At 40.3% G+C, this 25,228-nt stretch overlaps 2 protein-coding genes across 6 annotated transcripts; one reads left to right on the top strand and one right to left on the bottom strand.

The window, feature by feature from the left end:
* Positions 1–6,604: 6,604 nt before the first annotated feature.
* Positions 6,605–18,201, top strand: psip1a (PC4 and SFRS1 interacting protein 1a). 5 transcript variants are annotated; one of them, XM_063884464.1, is made up of 17 exons: positions 6,605–6,738; positions 6,955–7,044; positions 7,250–7,326; positions 7,661–7,799; positions 8,010–8,099; positions 8,400–8,531; positions 9,596–9,655; positions 9,858–9,918; positions 10,215–10,311; positions 10,480–10,654; positions 10,746–10,825; positions 11,126–11,181; positions 11,622–11,692; positions 12,390–12,491; positions 12,604–12,805; positions 15,020–15,110; positions 17,560–18,201. In XM_063884464.1, exons 2-17 carry the CDS (start codon positions 6,973–6,975, stop codon positions 17,588–17,590), a joined length of 1,536 nt encoding a protein of 511 aa, XP_063740534.1. In that variant the 5' UTR covers positions 6,605–6,738; positions 6,955–6,972; the 3' UTR covers positions 17,591–18,201. The 5 variants fall into 5 exon arrangements, with proteins under 5 accessions (XP_063740534.1, XP_063740535.1, XP_063740533.1 ...); XM_063884465.1 differs by having other exon boundaries at positions 6,674–6,815; positions 8,010–8,084; XM_063884463.1 differs by having other exon boundaries at positions 6,674–6,815.
* Positions 18,202–18,691: 490 nt separating this feature from the next.
* snapc3 (small nuclear RNA activating complex, polypeptide 3) lies at positions 18,692–24,829 on the bottom strand. The gene is made up of 9 exons (XM_063883074.1): positions 24,606–24,829; positions 23,730–23,813; positions 23,553–23,631; positions 23,374–23,478; positions 23,121–23,270; positions 22,879–22,961; positions 21,563–21,721; positions 20,244–20,351; positions 18,692–19,066 (listed from the first exon to the last, which is right to left on the bottom strand). The coding sequence occupies exons 1-9, from the start codon at positions 24,827–24,829 to the stop codon at positions 18,919–18,921; spliced, it is 1,140 nt and encodes a 379-aa protein (XP_063739144.1). The 3' UTR covers positions 18,692–18,918.
* Between the last annotated feature and the right edge of the window lie 399 nt (positions 24,830–25,228).

The raw sequence follows: 25,228 nt of genomic DNA, 5'->3' as shown, positions 1-25,228 counted from the left end.
TCTATGGGAATTGAGCAACATTATTCCCACTCTAACTGCCTCTTTGATAAGAGAGGTTTTTCCGTCAGCAGTGGCCTCATTTTTCCTCCGCTCAGCCTGGTACATACTGGATTCTCTTTGGTCCCCCATGGGTCCAATGATCCCCTGATCATCCTATATTCTGACGCCCTTATAAAGCTAATGTGCTGATTTTACGTTTTCAACCTGCCATGATCCCCCACAATCCCCTCTGTTCCCTCTGGTTCCGCTTTCACACTCAAGTGAGGATCTGCGGCCGCTTTGATCACAGTCCCCCGTTAAAGGTTTAAAACGTCTCAATTCCTGACGATTGTTGGGGCCCCTGTGGTTTAGTTTAAGCATTTCCCCATGCCCCCTGTCCAAATTCACCACTCCTAAATGAGGTACCCACTCTCCCAGCTTCCCATCCCAGCGCTGCTTTCAAGTTCCCCCGATTGGGTGCCGCAGCTGTAAGCCCTAGATTTTGTCTCCTCCATCTTTGTCAAGCCCATTTGCCAAATACAAAAAAGACCCAATAAGCTAGGTCTTCATAGCTGCTCTCCAAAGTAATCCCCAGATCTCCCACTCTCTCGAAAATCAATGCAAAGGTTGAGATGAGGTGAAACTTCCTTCTTAACTCATCGGGCTGGGAAGTGATGAAGTCTTGAGGATGACTTTTTTTTGTAATCGTTGTGGCTCAATGATGAAACTAATTGTCCTATTTCGTGTAGCATCGCGGATGTTGAAAATGTCCTTTATCAACACACTTGGAAAAACAGAAGAAGGTGTTGACGCTGAGCTGGAAGTCTTAAAATGAGTAATTAACCCAGGTGAAGGAAGAAGAAACACACCAAAACAAACTTAGAGCAACTTAGTGAAGAGCCATTGGATAATGCGACCCCAAAGCAACAAAAACAACACATCAATTGTCTTACCGAATGTTCAAAATCAGCCTAATATTCACTCACTTTTTATCTGATTTTAAATATCTGGGTCACTCTGGTTTTTGGATGTTCGACTTTCTTCAACAGATACTTTTTCAACACGTTTTTTTTTGGCTCCCTGCCATTTCATGCAGGGCAGGTATCATACAGTTGGCTTTTGTGAGCTTGTTTGCTGGAACAGGTTCCCACAATTGATATGGAGGGTTAGTTGAAAGCCACTGGTTTGGAGTACATACACTGGGTACAAAGTTTGAACAGACTGAAAACAGTAATACGACTGGGTGGTGTTTTCTGTAGATTCACTTGTGTAATTAACATGACTGATAAGCATAAACCTTAAATAATGTTTTGTTTTTAACCTGGGGAAAAACATTAACATGCTGTATGACAATATGACATATGATCACCTTTGAAAGTTGTTTTGCGAATCTTGTGAGATAAAAGCTAAATATTTAAACATCCAGCAGGCACACAGCACCGTTGTAATTTATTTCAAGTTGTGTTTCTGGCCTCCAGGTGAAGGTCATTTCCAAATCCCATCTCCTTTTAGCTCCGTTTTTGGGTGTTTAGCAATCTTTCAGGAACACATTTGGCTTTTTAGCTGCTTTCAAATGCTGTACTTTGTTCGACATCACTAAACGGATATAGTTCAAACATTTTATTTCCTCCCTTTCCCTGTGACGATGTTATTTATGTCAATATCTTGAAATACTTGATAACAACATACAGATTTAGACCTATTACTTTCAATTCATGAAACACTGTTTTCTCATGATCTCAATTTAATTATGTCATAGATTTAAGAAAGTTTGGTTATTTTGAGATCTCAAGATAATAACCCAGTCATCAAGGGAATAAAACTAAACATTTTTTAATTCTTCATAATGAGAATGAGCTGAGGGAAACTGCAGAGTTGATAATTGTTACAACTAGTAACCTCATTCATATTTTATGTCATTTGATACCTTTTTGAAATAAAAAAAAATGGATTAAAGCAGCTTCAATGGAGCTTTAAACACTAGCATTTGCTCTATAATACACATAAACTGTTGCTTTTGGATACCAGTTTAGACATTCCAGTTAGCCAGTTGTGATGAAACCAGTCCAAAGTGCTGCCTCCGCATCAGAGAGGTCTGGTAGAGGGAGAGGGCCGGTGCTGGGACAGCAGTAACTCTGCCAACCAGCCTTGGCTAATGTCAGCCTGATGGAGGCTCCAAACCAGTGGGGTGGGATGTTCCGCTACAACCCTCTGCCCTATGGTCTATCGTCATAATTAATATGTTGTTGTATCAAAGTTGAAGCATTTGCCTCCAAAATGTCCCGTGCACAGCCCCCTTATTAAAGACCTGACCTCCAAGCAGCTGAAGGTTGCTCTGCAAACTTGGCACACCCCCGAGTGAAAACATCTGCTTTCCTCACAGGCAGGACCGCCACGGACCCCACGTCTCAGCTGGTTCCCACAGCTCGGAGAGAGAGCCCTTCCCCTGTCCTCGCACACTGACCCCCACATTTATAACCCCACTACCCCCCCACCGCTGCTGAGGCCTCTTCAAGCCTTGGGCCCGGGCCTGGACCTCTCCATCACCTCACCCTCTCCCTCGTCCACATGTAGCACCGTGCCAGTGTGGTCACTTTACTGCTGAGAGGACTGCTCCTGTCTTGTTATCCCCACATCACAGCCTGTCGAGAGGAAGGGAGGGAAGGGAGGGAGGGAGAGGTGGAGGAGGCATCTGCGCTGCTCCCACAAAGCGGCGACTGTTGGAACGCTGACAGAAGCATCTGTCATCCCCTGCCTTCACACACTCACCTGCTGTCCGAGGGCCCGGCTCTTTCCATCTTCCTGCTTTGCTTTCTCTCCCACTCTCCCTCTGATCTTTCTTGTTAATTGTGTGAAGCTCTTGATCGCCACCTTTAGCGACCTAACAAACTGTACCTTTTCCCATCCTCACCCTTAATGAACTAGAACCACCAGTGCAATTCTAATTAAGCACACACACAGATTCCTATTAAATATGGGCTAAAATATTTCACTATTATCTGTGGTTAAACGCTGTATAGCAATAAACCAATATTTTTTTATTCAATGATAAATGATAAACTATACATGTGCACCCAAAAATGTCTGTATGTTTGTCTGTATTATCTCACAATTTCTACAGGCACATATATAGTTTTGGCCATGCTTTAGGGGGCCCTATTACGCTGATTTTCAGCTTCATATTTGTATTTTGTGCCTCTTCTGTCTCCATGCTTTAATGTGCTTCAGCACCTCTTTTCACCCTCTGTCCAGAGCCCAGTCCGCTCTGATTGGTTAGCTGACCGGCTCTGTTGTGAAGGTCAACTGCTGAGAGATGTCCCGCCCCTTAGCCTAACACATACAATGTGTTGGAGCGCTAGCCAATAGAAATGCAAGTGTTACATAATGATGTCACTATGTTATGGAAGTAAACAAAGGATTACAATGGAGGTGTTTCAGTGTGGGAGAGAGAAACTCCCTCTGGAGGAAACTTTGGGATTTTATCCTTTGCAGACCATTTACATGCACACAAACTATCTATCACACTATAAGTGAAAACCCCAAAAAGCATAATAGGGCCCCCTTTAATAATACACGTTTTAAACCCTTAAAGTACTGGTCTAAGAGGACGGCCTCTGTACAACAACTCTGCAGAAATACCTGAAGTTTTTTTCTTTGCCAAGTCCTTGCCAAATGAAGCAGTATTTATCAACAAATATTACAGTGTTAATGAATGTACTGACCTGTTTTGCGACTACTTTATCATTCTCCAGTGGCACCCCCGTCCATTCCCCTAACAGGCTGAAGGGTTGCCAGCAGTAAGGGGAAAGATGCCAATCCATGTGTACAGTATGACACACACATAAAAAACACACACACGCTCAAGGACACCATCGCTCATTCAAGTCCAGGGAAGGTGCCCTTCAGACGATGCCACACGGGAAAGTGTAAAACCCCCAAATCAATGATCTCACACAAATTTTGAACCTTTGTAAATGTTCAACAGTATTGATTATTAGACTGTGTGATGAGTTGAAGATAGGAAGTTGAAGAAGGGTACGGTCTCTTGTGTGTTGTGGTTAGTTTTGAATTTTTCAAAAAAAAGTAAGGTTTAAGGTGCATTCACAACAGAAACAGAAAATATATATTTACCTAATTTAAAAACAGTCATTTGTATTTATTGTTAATTCAGCTCATGAACCAGTACATGACACTGTGACATAAGAGCTCACCTGTCTCGTGTTTCTGTTCTGCAACAGTTTAATCAATGTATACTTAATGTGGGAGAACATGAAAGGGAAATTACTTCCTTAACTGAAATCTGACTGTTCCCTTTTCTGGGTTTTCTCATGGCCATGACATGCCGGAGGGCAGCAGTGAAGTACAGCGAAGTGATATTGAGTAAATCTGGTCATATATAAAGTAACTTCTCTCAGCATGCGAGCGAGGACACCGCAAAGAAGAGAGGCAGGTTAACAAATGAGTGAGGAAGGGTAGCAGGACTTTGTGGCCCTCTGAGACGGAGTGGGTCGGGATGTTCTACCAACACCTCGTCTGCCAGGGTGAAGGATACACACTCACATTCATGTCTACACACACACACACACACACACACACACACACACACACACACACGCACACACACACACACACACACACACACACACACACACACACACACACACACACACACACACACACACACACACACACACACACACTTGCTGTCATCTCTCTATAGCTTCATCCCTGGCTTCTGTTACAGCCGTGTGTCTGAGCAGGAACCCCACTAAGCTGGCTGGGGTCCAACACGGAGGTCTCTCACCTCGCAGGCTGGGCGGGGGGCCGGGTAGCTCCTGTGAGTTATTCCTGGGCAAGGACCCGGGGTCCACCTCTCTCTCGTCTTCTTTTGTCTCATCCACTCGCCTCTGGCCCCTTCCTGGCCTCCTCTCCTCCCTTATCCCCCTCTCTGGGTCCCTGTGGCTGATGAGCCTGTCCTTCAACTATCAGCATCTTCTCTTGTCTTTAACACACACACACACACACACACACACACACACACACACACACACACACACACACACACACACACACACACACACACACACACACACACACACACACACACACACACACACACACACACACCTACTGTACACGATTTATGAAGGCTTGCTTGTGTGGCCATTAATGTTGAGGTCACCTTCCTCCATTTCCACCATCTGCAGTTTTTCAAAGCTCCCGTGGCCGACTTATGTAAAGATTTTTTAAAACACTTATTTATCAGCCTATGGGGAACGTACAAACAATAATATAGGTACGTTTGAGGGTTGTAATTATAAGTGAGCCAATAGTTGACAAAAAATGTGTCATTAACTATTTCTGCACAACAATTGCAAAAGCGCTGGCAATGAACATCTGAAATATCAGGCCTCAACCAAACAATGCAAATCACGCTAGTAAAACCGAAATAAAAACATGTATTATTGCAAGTTAAATATGGGATTCAATAATAAACAAGAAAGTGAATAGGAAAGAGACTATCATAATGTACAATCTCACAAAAAAACCTCTGTTAGTTTGTGAGACGCAGTAAAAAAAAAAAATCACTGCTAAAAAGTCCCAACCAGATTTTGAGAATTCACATCCAACTGTGATAAGAACTAGGCAATGTTGGAGCACAAAGCAAATACTAAAACATGAGAAACAGAAACGTTTTTCGCTTCATGTGTTAGGTCTGATCTCACCACTAGAGATCACTAAATACCACAAATGTAATTCAACTCTGTTTTTGAGCTACATTTGTCCATTACGCTTTTTTAAATGTATATTTCATTATCACACTCATAAATAGATTTTTATAAATGAGTAGAAATCTAGAAAAATCTATTCATTTTGCAGGGATGTGAGCATTTAAAAAAAACTGTATTGTAAAATCTTCAATTGAAAACCTGTAGGTCCATTTGTGTTGACACAGAACAAAAAAAGGGTCTCATGATTATTTTTCCCGAAGTTTATTATAGATTTTGAGTTAATTCTTCCAGCTGTTTTCCCCCCCCCTCATACTACTGCTTTCAGCTTGATTATATTACAAATAGATCGTCTGATTATGTCTCTAACATTTCTCACATGAACTGTTGGACCATCCTTAAGGTAAAACATGGTTGAATGTCAAAAGCATTTCTTTGTAGCTGACTGAATTATCAGATCTGGACCAGGCAAAACCCAAATGTTGTTTTTAATGGTTGGATTTTGCAGCATCAGTACCAAGCTGCAGAGCTTTCACTCTTATCCTCTTTTCAGGTATCAGAGATTTACAATTCAGCACTAATTTACATACAACTTTCATGTTGTGAGTTGAGGAAAACAGGATTCATTGAATAATAACCACTTCTAGTTTCAACGGTAACGACAGTAAACGTGGCTGTAAATATTTATATATATCAGTTTTAGAACGCATGCGTGGAAGTTGACGCCCACTTTTTTCCGAACACTTCCGTCAGCCCAGGGTTACTTACGCAATTTAGCATTCAGCATTTATAAAACAACATTTGGTGTGATTGATACCCACACTGTAACCTCACAATAATTATTTAGTAGGATTAAAGTGTTGCAAAATAGTTGGTGTTACTTATTGAAATACACAACACATGTAAAGACGTGTAATTACAATGAACTCCCCCCTCCGTCCGGTCATATAATGGTACAGTCTGTCGACGTCCTGCGCGGGAGCGGAAAACGTGCATCCGACTGTGGGGAAACGAGCGTTGTGTTTTCCAGGTAAGAATTTGTGCTGCCGCAACACTTGAAATATTTATGATAGTCGAGTAGCTTACAGACGTCGTCACAAACTACAGGTCAGTAAAGGGGTTTATTGCACACACTGAATCTATCTGTACACGTTTTCATGACTCATCAGTACCAACGTTGTTTAGATGCATTTCTTAACAAACAGGTTTAGTTTTGTATTAAGTTCATACTGTCATCTTTTTGCAGCATTGTAATACGTTCAGTATGACTCGAGATTGGAAACCGGGTGATCTGATCTTTGCAAAGATGAAGGGCTATCCACACTGGCCTGCAAGAGTACGTATGGGGCTTATCATAGGACTCTACTAATATTTAACATTTCTTTAAATACATCTAAATATGATTCCCTGTGTAAAACACAATATATCTAAAAGGAGTAGAGTAAGGTTAGCTATGCACAAACGGTTGAGAAAATATAAAATGTGTCACTTTTCTATTTAATGTGGACATACACCTGTCTTATTTCTAATGTCCCTACCAGATTGATGAAGTCCCTGATGGTGCTGTGAAGCCAGCCAACATCAAGTTCCCCATCTTCTTCTTTGGCACCCATGAAACGTTAGTAACTGACCGCTAACAGTCTTTGTTATTTATTTGACTTTAATAGTCTTTCATATGTTAAGGAGAAGTAGCATTTAATTCTTCAGTTATTCTGGGTGATCAAAAAAAAAAAACAGGTTTTGCAGGAAATGCAGCAAAAATCGGTTGTTGTATGGTCAGGTAAAACAAAGAAATAAAACTGTTGCCATTGAGAAAAGGTTGGAACACATTTGCAAATGCATACTTAATTTTGAGTTGTCCTTTTGAGAGTTTACACACACCAGCCTACATTATTTTAAAGTACACAAAGTCTGAAATAGACTGACATTGTGTGTTATCTTTTTTCTAACAGAGCATTTCTTGGCCCAAAAGATGTCTTTCCCTACCATCAACACAAAGAGAAGTACGCCAAGCCCAACAAGAGGAAAGGCTTCAATGAAGGATTGTGGGAGATAGAGAACAACCCTAAAGTTGAACTCACTGCACCAAAGGTACATACTTCTCTTCCAAAGAAAAAGGCGTGGACATTTTATTGCATGTGCACCTGTTTTTAATTGTATCCTCATGTTGTAGCTTTTTACCTGTACCTACAGTATGAGGGCCACCAAATTGAAAGAGCAGTTGGTTAGGATCTTGGAAGTTACTTTAGTTTTGCCAATTTGTTTTACTTAATCAATATATTGTTTATTATTTTATTACAGCCGGTGGCTCCTGGGACCTTCAATGGAAAGGTTTCGGACAGCAGCCCAGAGGGAGAAGAGGAGGCAGGTGACAAGGTGACAAAAACCAAAGTATGTTTTTACTCTTTGAAAGTCACTATCTACACAGCCGCTTCACAGTCTGCTCCTGTGTTGTCAGCTTCTTTCTTCTTTTGCGGTTTTCCGTCTTTTTCTAATGTGTGTCTGCTTCATACTGATTTACATGTCAGTGCAGGCCATAGCCTAACAAATGAATAGTTTCTTTCTGTATTAATAGATTGGAAGAATTATACTAAGAGTGTGCAACCGAAGGAATCTCGCTAACTTTTCTCCCTTTGAAGACTCATTTATCCCACCACACTGCGTTCTATGCTGTGTCTTGGGTGCATTCAGGTTCCAGGAAGTGAGACTGAGCAGGAGAATGAGAATGAGGAGGAGGAGGAGGAGGAGGAGGAGGATGATGATGATGAGGAGGAGGAGGAGGAAGGGTCTCTGATCTCTGAGCAGGGTCCTCAGAACCAGGATGTACGTACCATGCATGCTGGGATCTCATAAAAAGGCGCGGGTCGCCTTCCCTCCCCCCCCCCCCCTCCCTGTGAGAAAGCATGTCACACTTGGTGGTTTTTTACTGGTGGTTTGTTTCTGTTTGACTCAGAGTTCTCGTTGGTGGCCACAGACTTGCACTGGTGTTTGACGTTTTGATAAAGGTTTCTGCTCTGGGTTTTCTGAGGGATATTTTTCTAGAAAACAGTCTCTGTGATGCTGCTGAAAATAATTTAATAGAGTTAATTATATCCTGTAAGCATAGCTGACTCTTGATCAAATTGATTCTAGGTTTCGGGACCTTTAGTCTGTGTATTTCCTGCCTGTCCCCGTCCTCATTTTCACAACACTGCTGTTTGCACGGAGTTGATTTGATTTAATTTTGCATGGCTTTCTGTGTGCTAACGAGAAAGGTAAGTTATGACTTTGTTCACACTTTACGTATTTTGCTTAGGAGGCATTTCCCCTGATCTCCTTGCAATATTTTAATAAGTGATCAACTGTGTCTCAACTCTTTACAATATACACTAAGCATACCCAAAACGTTACGAATACTATGCGCATTTGCAATCCAATGTGTAATAGTGGAATAGGACCTTGTTAAAAAATAGAAATACCATTGAATTGTGATGAAGCTGTCCAAGAGAGTATTTAAAAATAACGACAAAAATCTGTAGTTTTCAGTGTTTCTTTTCCTGTTTTATTAAAAGTTAAGAAATTGTTTTTTGTATACTGCATTCAGACAGTGTGTGTACTTTTATATATTAGTATATGCATTTTATATGTATTATGTATAGAATTTGGACACAGCTACCATATAACACTGACACATCAGAGAGTGCAATATCCCAGTTGTGCACTAGATGGCGCTTTTGATCCGGAAATGTAAGTTCTTGTTGAGGCTGGGGAAAAAAATCCTCAGGTACATATTATTAGTTCTCCACTTGACATTTTTTTTCAGACCACATTGCACACATAGAAGGGAACTACAAAAACAGGAAAAACTATAGACTGTAATGAAATTAACAAAAGGGTTCACATTTTAGGGCTCAACACAGAAAGAATCCACAGATGTTCCCAAACCGAAAAGAGGAAGGAAAAAAAAGGTTGGTAGTCTTTATTATTGGATTCATTTTCAGTGGGTTTACAATCAGTAACAGTCCACGCCTTAACTTGACAAGTGTACCAACTTTTTCTTTGTGTAAACAGTGTCACAGCTCTCTGTCCATCAGATGTATTTGTCTTTTAATATTGTTAACGGTTTGTAGAAAACATTTTATAACATGGTTTGTTTTGTATTTATCCCAGGGTGATGCTGAGCAGGAGACTGAACAACAGGACGTACCTGCTAGTCCTGCTAGTCTCTCAGGTATGCTGTGCTCCCTGTGATGTTGGTACTTATAATGCGTTTTAATAACTTGTGTGTGTATAAGAATAGTTATAAATCTTTAAAGATCATTCAAAATAAAGTGTGTATTGTATGGCATGAAAACAATTCAATAAATGGAAAATACACATACATATCAGCAGTAGATATTTACTGTGGAATTGTAGGATATTGGTAGGATAACAACATCAAACTCTATTTCTAAGTAGGATTCTGAACAACTCATCTCTTTTTGCATATATGGGACTTATGTGTGTGTGGTGTGTGTTTGTGTCCAGGTGCAGAGGGTTCCAAACGAAGAGGCAGGAAGCCCAAAAGTGAGAAGTCCCTTCTGCTCCAGCAGCAGCAGGACCAGCAGGGCTCAGGAAGTGAAATGTAAAACACACATCATAATTCTTGCAATAAGTGTTCCGAGCACACATTCGTTATATATAGATAGTGCTATTTATCTCTCTTGAGTCTTAGGTTTATTCCGTGTCACATTGTCGAAGGAGCCTGGGCCTTTGATTCTTGCATCTTACCAACTTTTGCTGACACATTCAGGGAGACTGCTGAGTCAGATAAAAAGAGAAAGAGGCCACAAGAGGACAAGACCAAGAGTGGAGAGGAGGAGAAAAGAAAGAAGGAGGACAGCAAAGGAAAGGAGGCAGAGGGTAAGGAGCCAGAAACCAAGAAGAAGAAGAAGGACGACAGCTCCTCAGGCTCTGATGATGAAGAGGCAGGTCTAACATGATGCTTCCTCATTTCAAATGGGTGTTTACAGTCAGTAAAATGCTTTCATGCTAATTCTGAATCCTTTTTCATCCCAGAAAAACAAAGGCCGGAAGAAAAACCAAAACTCAGAAATGGACAAAGATGCGCGGCGACGGAAAGCAGATGAATTGAGAGAGTACGTAAACATACAACACACCTTTTGAAAATGACCCCTCACATTACTTATTCTGGGCTGACAGCCAACAAGTGTTCAGATTACAATCTTACTAAAGGGAAACATTTGAAGAACATTAACATTTGAAAAGGATTGACAAGAGAATGTTATATTTAATGCATTTCCCTATATTAATGGACCATTACAATACATGTTACTCTTTTAATCAGCTACTCATTTTGACACTAATTACAATGTATAACGATCATTATGTGACACATAGATATATTTCTGACATGATGTGGTTATTCTCTCTTGCAGGCCAAACAAAGACGATGGGAAGAAAAATGAAGAGAGGACAGGAGCCAAGAAAAAGGGTGAGTACTGTAATTCAGAGATTGAAAAAAGTACTTGTATTTACTTCAAGCAAAATCATTATCATTGCTAAGGTTTAGCAAATAGATCAATACTGTCAAAATCAGCCTATAATTAATCAATAAATGAAATGACAGTTCAGTGGATCAATAAAGGTTCAGTTGTATTTTATATTTGTAGGATAAAATATTAAAATGAGGTCCCTGAGTTTTATATTTTTACCAGTATAAATGAATACTTTGTTGGGTGTCTTAAATCAAGAACATAATTGACCAAGTCTGCACAGACATTAAAACAAACCTCCGGATGTGTAAAAGGATGCTGCCTGTCCCGAAACTTGTTTTTGAAGCTAATTTTTCATTCTTATATTCACACTCTATTAAAGCGCTGTTTCAATGGTAACGTCATACAATCGATTTTATTTATTTGATCTGTCCCACAGAAATGTCGACCGAATTGAAGCTCCAGAGACTGCATAGTGAAATCAAGATTTCACTGAAAATTGACAACCCTGTAAGTTCTACCAGCCACTGAGCTGGTCATACATTTCTCCACGGAAAACTTCTGCAAATGATTCTTTGTTGGTTCAGTGAATGAAGGGGACGATGAAATGAAGACAAAACAATCACATTTTCCAGAGGGATTTATCTCAATCAACCATAAAATACAGTTACTAACTATTTGGGCAATGTCTCTGGAAGTTTTTTATATCTTTCTTGGAGATCTTAGTCCCTTTTTGACATGCGCATCATTAGGGTGCAAATGGACACCAATGTTTGAACTTTTATGGAAAAATAAGACTGGACGTTTAAACACGCCCTCTTATGCTTTCTGAGGTTTTCCCTTTCCTGTAAAGTGTCATAAAGGTTAACGTGCATGTAAATAGTCTGCGCAGGCTAAAATCCCAAATTCCCTCCAGAGGTAGTGTCCTCAACAGAACGGTCCAGCTAACCAATCAGAGCAGACTGGGCTCTGGTTTCAGACAGAGGGTGAAAAGAGGCAGAAACACTGGCAGCATGAGAAAGAAAAGACATTATCTTGATCATCATTAATGAAAAGGTGTCACAGTACAAGCCTGAAGACTAGCATAATACGTTCTCTTTAATATACCACGCTTAAGTTGGCTTTGTGTTTTTATAAAAACTCTGATAATGTTTTTTTTCTTTTGTTGCTTCCATGCCACGTTTGTCCCACGCTCCCTCCTCACTAGGATGTGAAGAAAGCGTTGGAGGCATTGGATGAGATCAGTGCTCTTCAAGTGACGACACAACACCTTCAGAAACACAGTGAACTTATTGCCACACTCAAAAAGGTAGAGTCACTCATCCAAAATCTATTAGAAGCCATACTGTTTGTAGAATGAAACTACACCAGCCGGTGTGTTTCTAAGCACCTGGTGAAGCATGTTTTTATTCATCTTCTAGATTCGCAGATTCAAGGCCAGCCAGGACGTCATGGACAAGGCCACCATGTTGTATAACAAGTTTAAGAGCATGTTTCTGGTTGGAGAAGGCGACTGTGTGCTCAGCCAGGTGCTCAACAAGTCTATAGCCGAGCAACGGCAGCACGAGGAGGCCAAGAAGGGGGCGCTGAAGAGAGTGGAGCAAGCCAAGGAAAACGTCTCGGGTAATACATGATATAGATTCAGTGATGTTTCTTTCTGTTGCCAGGAAAACATACAGACAGGGATTCATTCTTGATGGTAAAAATGTGATTTGGTGAGTAATTTGAAGGTTTGAGGTGTCATAATGCCATCATTTTGAACATATTACGTAAATTACAGCAAAAACATACCATAAAGTTTAGAAATACCTTTTACAATTAGTTTAAAATAAACCCTTAATATGTACTTATGCAGTTCTTCCACGTGAGTTTGCTATTTGGCACCGTTCTTACAGTAGCTCAGAACGGACAAACCAAACTCTGCCTCTAGATGGCCTTTCACATTTTAAAGTGACGTGAAGGCCACCGTTGATCTCATGCTTGTGAAGCTGTAGTAACGCCAGCCTCCGCCTGAATTTTATTGCTTCTAAAGAACTGTTATGGTAAAAATGGCCTCCAAGCAAGAGGAAAAGTCCCACGGTTTTGCGTTCAGCGACTCATTACTGTAGTCAGGGAAAGGAGGGGTAAGCTGAGACGTATACGGTTACACTAGTTGACGCTAAATTCTACACACGGCCCATTTTTAACAAACTATACCAAGTGAAACCAAATTAAAAGGGGACCGCCCGAAGGAAGGAACACAGGCATTTCAAATTATAATTAATCAGCTGCAGGGCAAGAAGAGACGCATGTTAGGAACAGAACCAAGCCATAGATCTGAAGCAGACCCGCCAAAGAAGGCCCCTGAGGTCACCATAGACGAGCTGCATCACCGCAGACTCGCTCCTGATGACCCCAGACATTTCACAGTGCATGCTGAGAAAACACAGGAAACAAATTCATAAGCTTCAAGTCAGCGAGTCTGAGCGCGTGAGGGGCTTCTGATCATTAACATACGTTGCAATGAGGTGAGGGAAGGGACTTTTTAAAAAGGTTTAACACAGTCAGCTGACAAAGTCTAAAGTTTCAACTTGCAGACAAAATCATTGCCGTCGATATGCTTTCAATATATATTCAATCTTGACCAAAGTTCAAACACTTAAATGCCAAACTCTGCTGTGCATCATTGCATAGAAAAAGAGCTTCACCTGAATCATCAAAGACATTCAAAGTATTCTGCTTTTAAAATCAGGATTAAATCTACAACTACTCACTGCTCCATATTTTCTCTTTGGTTAACGGGACTTTCAACATTCTCACTGTACCTTTTACAGTTATGTTTAACTTAATATTCCATTCCTTGTTCACTAAATGTAAATAATATCCTGCTTTATATTGTGTGAACTGAAAATGGGCCCTTCAATAGTGTTTTATTTGTCAGAGTTTATAGATTCTTTATCTTCACGGTGAACTGTATATTTTTTGACTCTCTAATGCTGGTTTATTTCTAGATTTTGATATTTTAGAATTTTAGAAATATGTGCAATGCCTTGTTTTGTTTTATGCTGCTGCTACAAAACTGCCAGAGCATTTGATGCCAACTTTTATTTTTTAAACTGACTTTAAGCATTGAATACTAATGGCCTCATTTGGATCAGTCTCGAATGTTCAATGTCAATCCCAAGGCCTATAATTCACTATAAATAATTACTGAACAATAGCCAAATAAAGAGGCTAATCGTTCTGTATAATAGGTCAGACCTTATCGTTTGTAATGCGAGCACAGGCGTAGCTTTCGTTGGAATAAGAGCGATGCTGTTTCATACTTATTAGGTTAAGAGGATCATAAGTGAGTATCAGTTAAAAATCTGGTAGCATTTCAGCACATGGCAGTTGGTTAGGTGATGGAGTTGCGTCATCAGGCGTCATCGCTGGTTATTGGTTAATCGAGTATGACCAGTTTGGTGAAATATGAAAAATCGACTAGACAACGGAGACATTGAAGCTTTGGGTCAGTTTGTTCCATCCCTTTCCATGAACACATCATAGGATCTCTGTGGTTAACATTCTCCATAGAAACAGAGTAATCGGAGGGCTGCAGCCACATCCTCGCTCTATCGGTTCACTTTATTTCTTTACATGCTGTACTCTCACTAAAATGGGTCTCTTTGAAAGGTCCCTTTTTTACAACAAGGCATGCCGAATGGACGGAAAATTGTGTTTATCTCCGTAAGGTCTGGAGCTCACAGTGTGTGCCATCACATGCTGCTGTGAGTTCTCCTCTCTGCGGTGATTAAGGTTGTACTAATGAGCTTGCTAAATAAGTCTGTGTGTATTTCTCTGTTTTCCGCCCTAAAGACAAGATGACAAATGGTGATATCAGCCCAGAAGAGAAGGAAACGGAGAGAGAGAAACTTCTTGAAGACACTTCAGTTGGAGAGAATCACAGGTAGTTTACCCAAAACATGCGCAGGACAACACTGGTGCAAATCTATTTTGTTCTGTCCTCTGGCATGCAGAGTAATGTATACACTCACAGTACATGAGTCAGAGCATACTGACTGTAGGTAGAGCTGTTGTCCCATGTATTAGGGCTGGGTCCTCATGCAGAAGACCCAGCGTTACCTAGTGTGATCATCCTATCGTTCTCCTCCTTTAGACACGGTCACTATAGGTTTCCTAATACCTTTAGACTCCAAAATGTTCTCAGAAGTTGGTGTTCAAATTTATTACCTTGAACTAAATGTGTCGCAGTATTATCTGAAGGTCTACAAGACATGTGAAGCAAGATGGCGCCGAGGATGGCTGCCGTGTCTCGAGCTCCTCAACAACTCCACATCTTAGTGTTTTTATTGTTTTACTTTGTTGGTTGTTTTTTTTTGCAACATGCAAACCGCCCAAGCCTGGATAAACGTACTCATCCTGGAAGCCCTGGATGAGTACAGGAATTCCAGGTATGCACTCCGGAGAGCTATTAGCAGTGCGAAAAGACAATACAGGGACAAGGTGGAGTCGAATTACAAGGCCTCCAACGCCAGAAATATGTGGTCTGGACTAAAAACAATAACAGACTACAAAAGGACAACGAGTGGTGCTGAGGAAGTGTCTGCATCTCTCCCAGATGAACTGAACACATTTTATGCACGCTTTGAGAGGCCCCCAGCTGTGGAGGCACAGAAGGCCCAGGATCCCTGCTCACTGGTTTTAACCAGTGCAGATGTGTGTAGATCTCTGAAAAGGATCAACGCACACAGGGCTCCTAGACCTGATGGCATCCCTGGCCGTGCTCTCAAGGTGTGTGCAGTTCAGCTGGCAGATGTGCTCACAGACATTACATTACAGGAAGAGGCAGAGAGAGGCACACACACCCATCACCATCGATGGGACTCCTGTGGAGAGAGTCAGCAGCTTCAGGTTCCTCGGGGTAAACATCAGTGAGGACCTGACATGGACACATCACACCAGGGTCATATCCAAGACAGCTCGACAGCGGCTCTTCTTCCTCCGCAGGCTGCGGAAGTTCAACATGGACTCCAGGATACTCTGCAACTTCTATAGGTGCACCATCGAGAGTATCCTGACTGGCTGCATCACCGCCTGGTATGGCAGTTGCACCGCCCTCAACCGTAAGACTCTACAGAGGGTGGTGAAAACTGCTCAGCACATCCCCAGGACGGAGCTGCCATCCATGGAAGACCTCTACACCCAGCAGTGTAGGAAGAAGGCCGGTAGGATATAATAAGGACCCCCATCACCCCAGCAACAATCTGTTCTGTCTGCTGCCGTCTGGCAGACGGTACCGCAGCATCCGGACCAAGACCACCAGACTCAGAGACAGTTTTATACCACAGGCTATAAGACTACTGAACTCCTGAGCTGTGTGAATGTCTACTCACATCTGTTTATAGTACACACACACATGATATATATATATATATATATATATATCTGTTATACACATCTGCCATATACATCTGTTATACGTAATATATGCATCTGTCCATACCTCCTCATTCAACAGTGTAAAGTATTTAAATACTCTCAATGTATTCCACATATGTATATATTTCACATCCTCAAATCTCTATTGTTGTTCTTGTAAATATTCTTCTCTCTTTTTGCACTATTTTATTTATCTTATCTGCACCATGTATGTTGAGTTGTTGGAGGAGCACGCGACATAAGATTTTCATTGCCAACATATACGTTGTATATGCTGTGCATATGACCAATAAAACCTTGAAACCTTGAGAAACCTTGACATGGGTTTTTTTAAATGTATAGCGACAGCAGGAACAAACATTTGTATCAGCAGAGAGGCTGAGGTTGGGACTGTTTGCCTTTGTCAAAAATGAAGTCTAGTATCCAAAAATGCGTTGAACAAATCTTGCTTTAATAAAGATAATCAAGTTTGGTAAACAAAGAATACAACGACCTTCTCTTCCACACACCTCACACAGGTGAACAGCTGATTATATTAACAATGAGTGTCGCCCTTACCCATGTGACCTAACTGATCCCGTCCTTAATTGATGCAGTGCCAAACAATGCCAAAATATAAACAATCAAAAACATACATCAGAAATCCCAACTCTGACCTTCCTGGCTCCTACCAAATTTGATTTAAAAGAGTTACAGTGTCATTAATTTCCCTGAAACAGCTGAATATTTTATTGAAGTATTTTAAAGTGTGGATTAGGACACATTCAGTGCTCCAGTGAGTTGTAGAGTCAGATTGGCTCAAGTTAAACTATAACAACCATGTGCATTGTTTTGAAAGAAACATGTCTTCCAGTCGAACCATGTAGCTCTATACCTGTTATTATTAATGTGTTAGACCGTGGAGGTCAATGTATCACAAGAGTCTTAACCTTTAACTTGATTTTCTTTGATTTTAGTGGCCCAAAAGCTCAGGAGGAGTCCACTTGAGTGTCCTACATGCCTGAAGAAAAAGACATTTGCTGCTGTTCCCGTACAACGTTTGTCCCACACACAGGGATCTCCTGTCCAGTTCCTTTGGATGACTGAAGATGATCACTGGTTCCCAGTTTACTCACTGTTAGTAGGTGATGCTGCTTAAAAGTCTCAGTACATTTAGTCCCCGAGATAGACTGACATCATGTTTTATTTTTTTACTTTGTGTAATCTTTACCTTTCAGACACATTCATTAGTCTTGAGTGATAACTTTGTAAAGAGTAACAACTTATAGCTCTGCAGCACCTTGTAATTACAGTAGATATTAAAAGAGCATGCTCACAGTCAATATAAGTAATTGTTGTTCCTATTTCTCATTTGGAGTAGATTGTACTCTTTCATTTCACGAACATTTAAAGAGTTTTTGACGTTTGCAGGGTTTGTGTACTTAAATTCACTTTGAGTGTCACAAATGGAAAAATTCCAGTTTGCCAAAGTTTAGTTTTCTCAAACATCTTCACGTGTCTATTTTTAAGTTTTGTTTTTAACGTAGATGTAAATAAGAGTATTTTTGTGTCTGTCTGATAACCTGTTTCAGCATCCAATAATAAAGTAGTACGTAGTATCCCTTTGTGTCTCTTTGATTGCACAGAAGTAATGTTTTAATCTCTAACTTTGCCCATTTCCCCCCCAAAGGGTTATCAAATTAACCTGCTCCTAAAGCTACCGGTACTTCAACTTCCAGCCTAGACTTTTTACAATGAATGGTGGGTTTTTAGTTATTTCACATAAGACGTTTCCTTTTTTTTCTCCTTCCATTTGTTTTTGGAAGTGTTTTAATCAAAAGCAGATGACTGCTACATTATTTTTGTACTTTTTCTGCCATGCTGCAACAAATCAAACCAAACAGTATCAGTCTTGATGAAGCTGCTGAGTGCTTGAACACTTGAACTCTTAAAATTAGAAACTGAGTTTTAAGGGTGAAATGGATTAAAAACCCACACCCTAGTAAGGATTTTGTAAGTAATACAAAAAATGAAATTGTTGCAATCGCAGCTTTTTGTGAATGGTTTACAAATTCAGTTAAATAGAGAAATCCACAACACACAGTCACCTGAATTTCCAGTAAATGTCACTGTTTATTTTACAAAAGGAAGTCTGAAAATCATAGCATTAACTGTGGAAAGAATAAACACAATATTTATGTATTAGGAAAAAAAATACATTTTCATTACTTGAAAACCTTTCTCTCTGATATGTATAACATTTCCAAAATATTTCTCTGAAATATAAAACAACTGTATTTTACAGCATTATATGTGTGACCTGAGCAAGAACAGCCTTAGTTAAATGCACCACGGTCCACATAGGGAAAGGCCTGGAACTCTCCCAGCTTTTCGCCTTCAGTGTCGTAGTGCAGCATCCGGAAACACTTTTCACAGAAAGTGCACGGGTTACTGGGAGCGAACTGGTCATTGGTAGTAAGCCATCTGTAAAGAGTAGGGGATTGTAAAGCTGTTAACGCAGTTTGAAAACCCCAACATTGGTTATGCACAGAGGTGGAATACCTACTCAGATATTTTAAGTTAAAGTCGAAAAACTACAATGTACTGTAGAGATACTCTGTAAAACTACAAAAGTGTTATACATATCATGCATAATGTCCCATTTTAGAATCATATTAAATTACTGGATTAACATTTTTGATGCAATAATCACCATTGGTAAAAGTGGAGGTAATTTTATCTCCTTTATATACGTCCAGCAGTGGCTCAGTCAGTAGGGGCTTGGACTGGGAACCGTAGGGTCGCCAGTTTCCCGAACAGACTTGAAAATATGGAAAGTGGACTGCTACTTGGAGAGGTCCCAGTTCACCTCCTAGGCCCTGCTGTGGTGCCATTGAGCAAGGCACCGGACACCTCCAATCCCCCCCTCCCCATTGCTCCCCGGGCGCTGCACAATAGCTGCCCACTGCTCCTAGTACTAGGATGGGTTAAATGCAGAGGACAAATGTCACTGTGTGCTCTGCTGTGTGCATGTATGTGACTAATAAAGAGGGTTTCATCCTCCGATTCTCTCTATATAATACTACTAGATGTCTTAACCTGTTATGATATCATAGTTTATTCATTTTTGGCTTGATTGTTTCTTTCCTCTGACGGCCTTGCTGTTATCTCCATTAAGGAGGGGCAGCCTGGGCTCATTGTTGTTGCCAGTTACATGAGATAGTTTATTGTTTAGGGACATTAGAAGCTCTTCTTATCTGGATCTAGGTGCTCCTAGGCGCACATTCTTTTGCCATGGACAACAGCTTTAGTTAGATATAGTGTCCATACTAGTTTAGTCTCGCTAATGAAGAATTTTGATTGTCCATTCTGAAAACCTCGGACTGCAGAAGAGTTCTTCACATTGGTTTGGCAATTGCTGTGTCAACTCTTGACTGCAGCAAATGTCTTGTCAATTCTCCGACCGCAACTTCAAATCAACCATCAGTGTTTGCCATCAAGTTCCAGCTATCCTGTGTCCCTCTGAATTTTTTAATAATAACTAGTAACTTATTCAAATAAAATATGTAAATAAAAAGTACAATATTAGCTTCCCAATTTGTTGTGGAGTAGAAGTACAAATTAGCATTTCACACCACTGGTTATGCTGATTGTTACACACCTTCCAATGTAAATGTGGCAGACGGCACACTTCGTGGTGACGACCCTGTGCTTGTGTGTGAGGAGAGGATACAGCTTCTTGTCCAGGCAGTCGTTCTTATGGGTCAGTCTGAAATATGAAAGGAGAGGAAAATGGACCAGGATCATTTCTAAAGTGTGATGAGAACACAGCTTTGTCCCACATTTCTAGTATTAAAAGCGCCTTTCAAATTGGCAATTTCCACATCTATCGGTGCCGTAGCGTCTTGTGAGAGCAGTTAAAGCCTGTCTGACAACGAAGTGCTTTATTTCAAAAGGTTGTGGTAATATCACGGATACTCAGAAAGCATGTTGCCGGCTATGTGCTGACAAATTAAACCCACTGTATATAATTGCTGTAAACTTAAAGTTTGTTTAGGTAAAGGGTATGATCCCTGACATTTTCCATTCCAACATGTGCTTCTGACTCAAAACAAGCACCTAATTCATGATTACATGGGACAAGATGAAAGGACCTTGGATAGCTGTATTGGTACTTCGATGTGCCAAATTGTATTTCACAGAAACACAGCTTCAGGAAGTTTTGAAACTTCACAAGAAGTACTTGTTCGAGTACATGTTTAGGTGTGTCTCCTATTGGCATAAAAGGCGGGTTCTATCTTGTAATGAGCAAAAAGTGCAAATTCATGTAGCCTCATTAAGTTTTACTAATGATGAATAACCTTATGGATGTCATTTTTGTTACTAATTGAATAAGACTTGAAAAATCTCGGGCATGCTAGCAGCTTATACAGTTATCATCATGCCTGGGAGCTGGAGAAAAAGTCATTAAAGAGGCCCTGTTATGCTTTTTGGGGGTTTCCCTTTCCTGTAGTGTGCTATAGGTTTCTGTGCATGTAAATGGTCTGCAAAGGCTAAAATCCCTGTGTTCCCTTCAGAGGGAGTTTCTCTCCCACACACTCCCCCCCTGCCTGAATGCAACATCACTGTGTAACACTTGCACTTATATTGCCTAGTGGTCCAACAAATTGTACATAAAAGGCTAAGGGGCGGGACATCTCTGAGCGGTTAAGCAATCACAATCAGAGCAGACTGGGCTCTGGTTTCAGACAGAGGGTGAAAAGGGGTGCTGCAGTATTAGAAAAATAAAGACCTTTTCCAGCATTAAAGCATGTAAACATTTCGCAGTAGAGCCACAAAACATACAAATGAAACCTGAAAACTAGCATTATATGGCCCCTTTAAGTTTGATGAGCCATTCCTTGTGTGTAAAGACATATTTTGCTGGATAATTGACATCTTTGACATAACAAAAAAGTAAGCGCCATTTATATCACTGACCTGATGTCTGTGATGATGACGAGGTGTTCGCAGTCTCCCTGATGGCAGTAGAGGTACGGGAAGCCCACTTTTACTTTCAGATCAACAAATCGTGTGTCCTCCATCTTGGCCTGGGTATACGGAGGGAAGTTGCGGTCCCTTGCCCATTCAATGGTGGTTCTGTATCAACAACAAACAGAGGGGTTCTTCATAAGCTCATCAAAGACTTAGTGAGGTGACAAAGTACCTCCAGTTCAGTTTCCATATTTTTCCTTTTAAATTATATGAATACTTTTATGTCGGGAGTGCAATGTTCTGCCCTTTATTTTCTCTGGTCTGCTTATCAGCACCATCACTTATCTTAGTAAGAAATGTCAATCCAATATGCAAAGTCATCTTGACCCAAACAACAATCTCCTTGTTGTTGTTATGTATAAGCAGCAGAGTTAACCAAAGGACCACAGTGATTTAGTTGTATTGGTAAAGGGTCTTAACATCAAGGACTGTCTAGGCCTAATCACCTAAAATTCAAGGAACTATCAAAGACTAATTAGAGACATTGATCGATGTTAATGATGTAACAACAATGAGAATGTTTGTAATGAGAACAAGCAGGCTTTACAGAAGCTCCCGGACAACATTCATAATGGGGCTGAACAATTCTCAAAAGTGACAGCGCAACAATTCAGATCATACTCATACATAAAAGTTGTAGGTGTGGCGCTACTGACTGTGAGTGATTTGTGATGTTTTTGTCTTGCCAAAACTGTAACGATATTGCATGCTGATATAGTCACAGTTATTGTCTAACGATGTTGGAGCCGTAATCATTTCATCTTTGTCATGGAAAAGAAGCAAGTTGTTGTTGACAAATGTTGTCATAAGTTACCCAGGATGAGAAGAGAGAATTACATTTCACTCACAGTATGTATCAGATTCTAGCAGGGGGGTTTTTTGAGGCCATTTCGAGAAAACTGCCTGCCCTGGACTACAACTTGAATAAAAACAAGCCTAAAAATAGGTGAATATGCTGAACGACCGCAAAAATGAACTGCCTATCCCAGAGTAAATGTTATCTATGGAGTTTCCCCCACGTCCTGCCCTTATACTCTGTTAAACTAATCATCTCCTGGCCTTAGGTTCTGTCACACCATAGACAGTAGAGTGGTTTTAATCATCTTATCTCAGAAATAAAGTACATTTGTGAAACACTGAAAATGTGAAACTGTTTCTTCAAATGATCAGGCAAAGAGGGTATACATTAGAAGCTGGATTAGATTGCAGAAAGAGGAGATGAGATTAACCAATCATTCAACTTATCAGGGGGAAATACTTACATACTGATGTCCTGACACTCGGGATATCTCATGTCGTTATAGAAAACTCCTTCGAAGTAAAAGAAAGACGATTTGAAATGATCCTGAAACAGAAGACACGAAAAACATTTAAGTTGTCTCAAATATTTACAGAATAAACACCACACAATAGATAACTGTAATATTTAATCATTATATTGGAACAGTATTTTTATGTTCAGATATTGTTTGATATTTTAGATGTACTAAGAATGTGTGCTCACTTTGCTGATGAAGTCTGGAGCCATGTCCGGCGTGTTGCTGAACTCTCCGCATACTTGCAAGTCGCTGACACAGCAGATGGCATCCCTGAGCTCTGCCAGGGTATGGGAGCCCGTCATAAGCAGGGTTAAGTGGGGTCTGACATGGGAAAACTGAGGGGGGGGATACAGTAAATATGTCTGTACGGTGGAGAATAATATTTAGGAACACATGCCTGGAGAAGACGGTTCTTTTTGGAAGATTTTTGGCACTCACTTTCTCAAAAGTAGCCGGGTAGTAGATGTTCATGGTGAGAATGATTTCTCCTTCAGGGATCATGTCAGTCACTGCCTCTGGTCTCGTACCGAAAGTTAAACGCTCCTGGATATTGCAAAGGTAATATATTAAAATTGCTGTCATACAGACCAATATTTAATGTACTCCAATGGACCCACCAGTTCATCAGCGTAGAGGTCGTGTCTATTCTTGCTGGATTTCAGAGTAGCTTTGTGATCTTGTTTCTTTTTTCTTTGTCTGTTAAAAACATTTTTTACACAGAATTTAATTTGTTCACATACGGTTCGTTTATCAAAGTGAAAATAGAAATGGTAATACTTGACAAAGAAACATACACTAGTGTCTTCAGCGTCGGGTCTGGAGGAACGACTTCTGGATCAGGCGGCTGATCCTCCGGATGGCAACGAAGGGAATCCAGACTTGGAAGAAAAATGTGAAAAAATGTAATGTAATAAACATGATTATTCTGGGGAAATAACCCTTTAAGAAACTTACAAAGTATGTTACCCTTTGTTACAATTTAATGCAGCTAAGTAAGCAAAGTAGTGTCAGTGTGCCAACTATGTTACAGTCAAACCTTGAATCACAGCAAAACATTAAACACACAAAAGGTGATGGGAACAACTTATCTTCCAATCGACCTTCATTTAAACAATGGCTTTATTTTTATTTGGCTCAATAATTTCACTCAACAGAAAGTCACAAAGTAAGTTTACATTGTATTCAAGTATGCTTTTTTAGTATAGCATGTAGTATATTAAATATATATGTTGTATACGCCACACCATTACCAGCTGCAACATTAAAGTAATTCACTTTCTTTTTAATACTTTCATAATTTTAATTCAATTATTTTTAAATGCCTCGATCAAGTGAGTGCGTCTACTTTTGATACTAAGAGTACATTCAGGTACTATTATATAATACTCATTGTTGTACTTTTAATTGTTACAGAGTATGTAAACGCTTTGGTTTTATGGTATAACTACTACAGAAAATGTGCATTACATTATTACTTGCCATCTCTAATGCCATTAAAGTTGTTTCTGGTAGTGTAATCGATTCTTTCAGTGCCTTTCCGTGATGTTTTGTGCACATTAAGACAACAGGATGGACAGGATAAGAACAGACGCTGAGTGGTTAACATTTAATAAAACACCATCATATTTTCTGTTTGCACAGGGTGAGTTTGCACGTTGTTGAGGGTCTACCTGCAGGCGGATTTGAGCTCGTCCATGGTCTCCGCACTGATGCCCATCTCTGCAGCGAAGTGAGCGTCAGATGTTTCCTGGTCCTCCTCCTGGAAGGAGAAGTCGCTGGGCTGCAGTCTGTTCAGCCACTCGCTTCTGAAGGCGTCGATATGAAATATGTTTGTGTTCACATCAAGGTACTCATAATCTGGGATGTTTGTTTTTGTGTCTGTCGAAGTCGCCATTTTTTCTTGAATGACTACTTCCGCGCGTTGAGGATCATGGGAAATGTAGTTTTTCCTCAATAACGGTTTCGACAGGGCTGCATTAAGGATGCTCAAATGTTTCAGGAACAATATTCATTGTAGCCTTTTTGAGAAATCCTATTATTTTACAATATGCACCGAATAACTGACTCAAGAAAGAATTGCAAGTACATGAAAAATACACATTTAAGATGTAATTATAGACTACAGTCTAAATATGGCTCACGTTATCATTTTTTAATTTCATATGTGCAAGTACCCCTGAACCCTAGATTGAGCTACATTGTGGTTAAAACATACTGTAAGTTACAAATACCTGAAATTGTTTAAATATTTATTATATAGGCTATGGCAAAGGGGGTTTTAGTAACACAATTA

The sequence above is a fragment of the Eleginops maclovinus genome, chromosome 5, assembly GCF_036324505.1.
Source record: "Eleginops maclovinus isolate JMC-PN-2008 ecotype Puerto Natales chromosome 5, JC_Emac_rtc_rv5, whole genome shotgun sequence".
Lineage (NCBI taxonomy): Eukaryota > Metazoa > Chordata > Actinopteri > Perciformes > Eleginopidae > Eleginops > Eleginops maclovinus.
Note: the sequence above shows the minus strand (reverse complement) of the source record. Positions and strands in the feature narration are given on the sequence as shown.

Coding starts and splice junctions, on each gene's coding strand:
- psip1a (XM_063884464.1), top strand. CDS start 6,973: ATGACTCGAGATTGGAAACCGGGTGATCTGATCTTTGCAAAGATGAAG. Junction 9,656..9,857: donor AAAGAGGAAGGAAAAAAAAG/GTTGGTAGTCTT, acceptor TATTTATCCCAG/GGTGATGCTGAGCAGGAGAC. Junction 12,806..15,019: donor AGCCAAGGAAAACGTCTCGG/GTAATACATGAT, acceptor TCCGCCCTAAAG/ACAAGATGACAAATGGTGAT.
- snapc3 (XM_063883074.1), bottom strand. CDS start 24,829: ATGGCGACTTCGACAGACACAAAAACAAACATCCCAGATTATGAGTAC. Junction 23,271..23,373: donor ACCCGGCTACTTTTGAGAAA/GTGAGTGCCAAA, acceptor CCCCCCCCTCAG/TTTTCCCATGTCAGACCCCA. Junction 21,722..22,878: donor GAGTGTCAGGACATCAGTAT/GTAAGTATTTCC, acceptor TTGTTGATACAG/AACCACCATTGAATGGGCAA.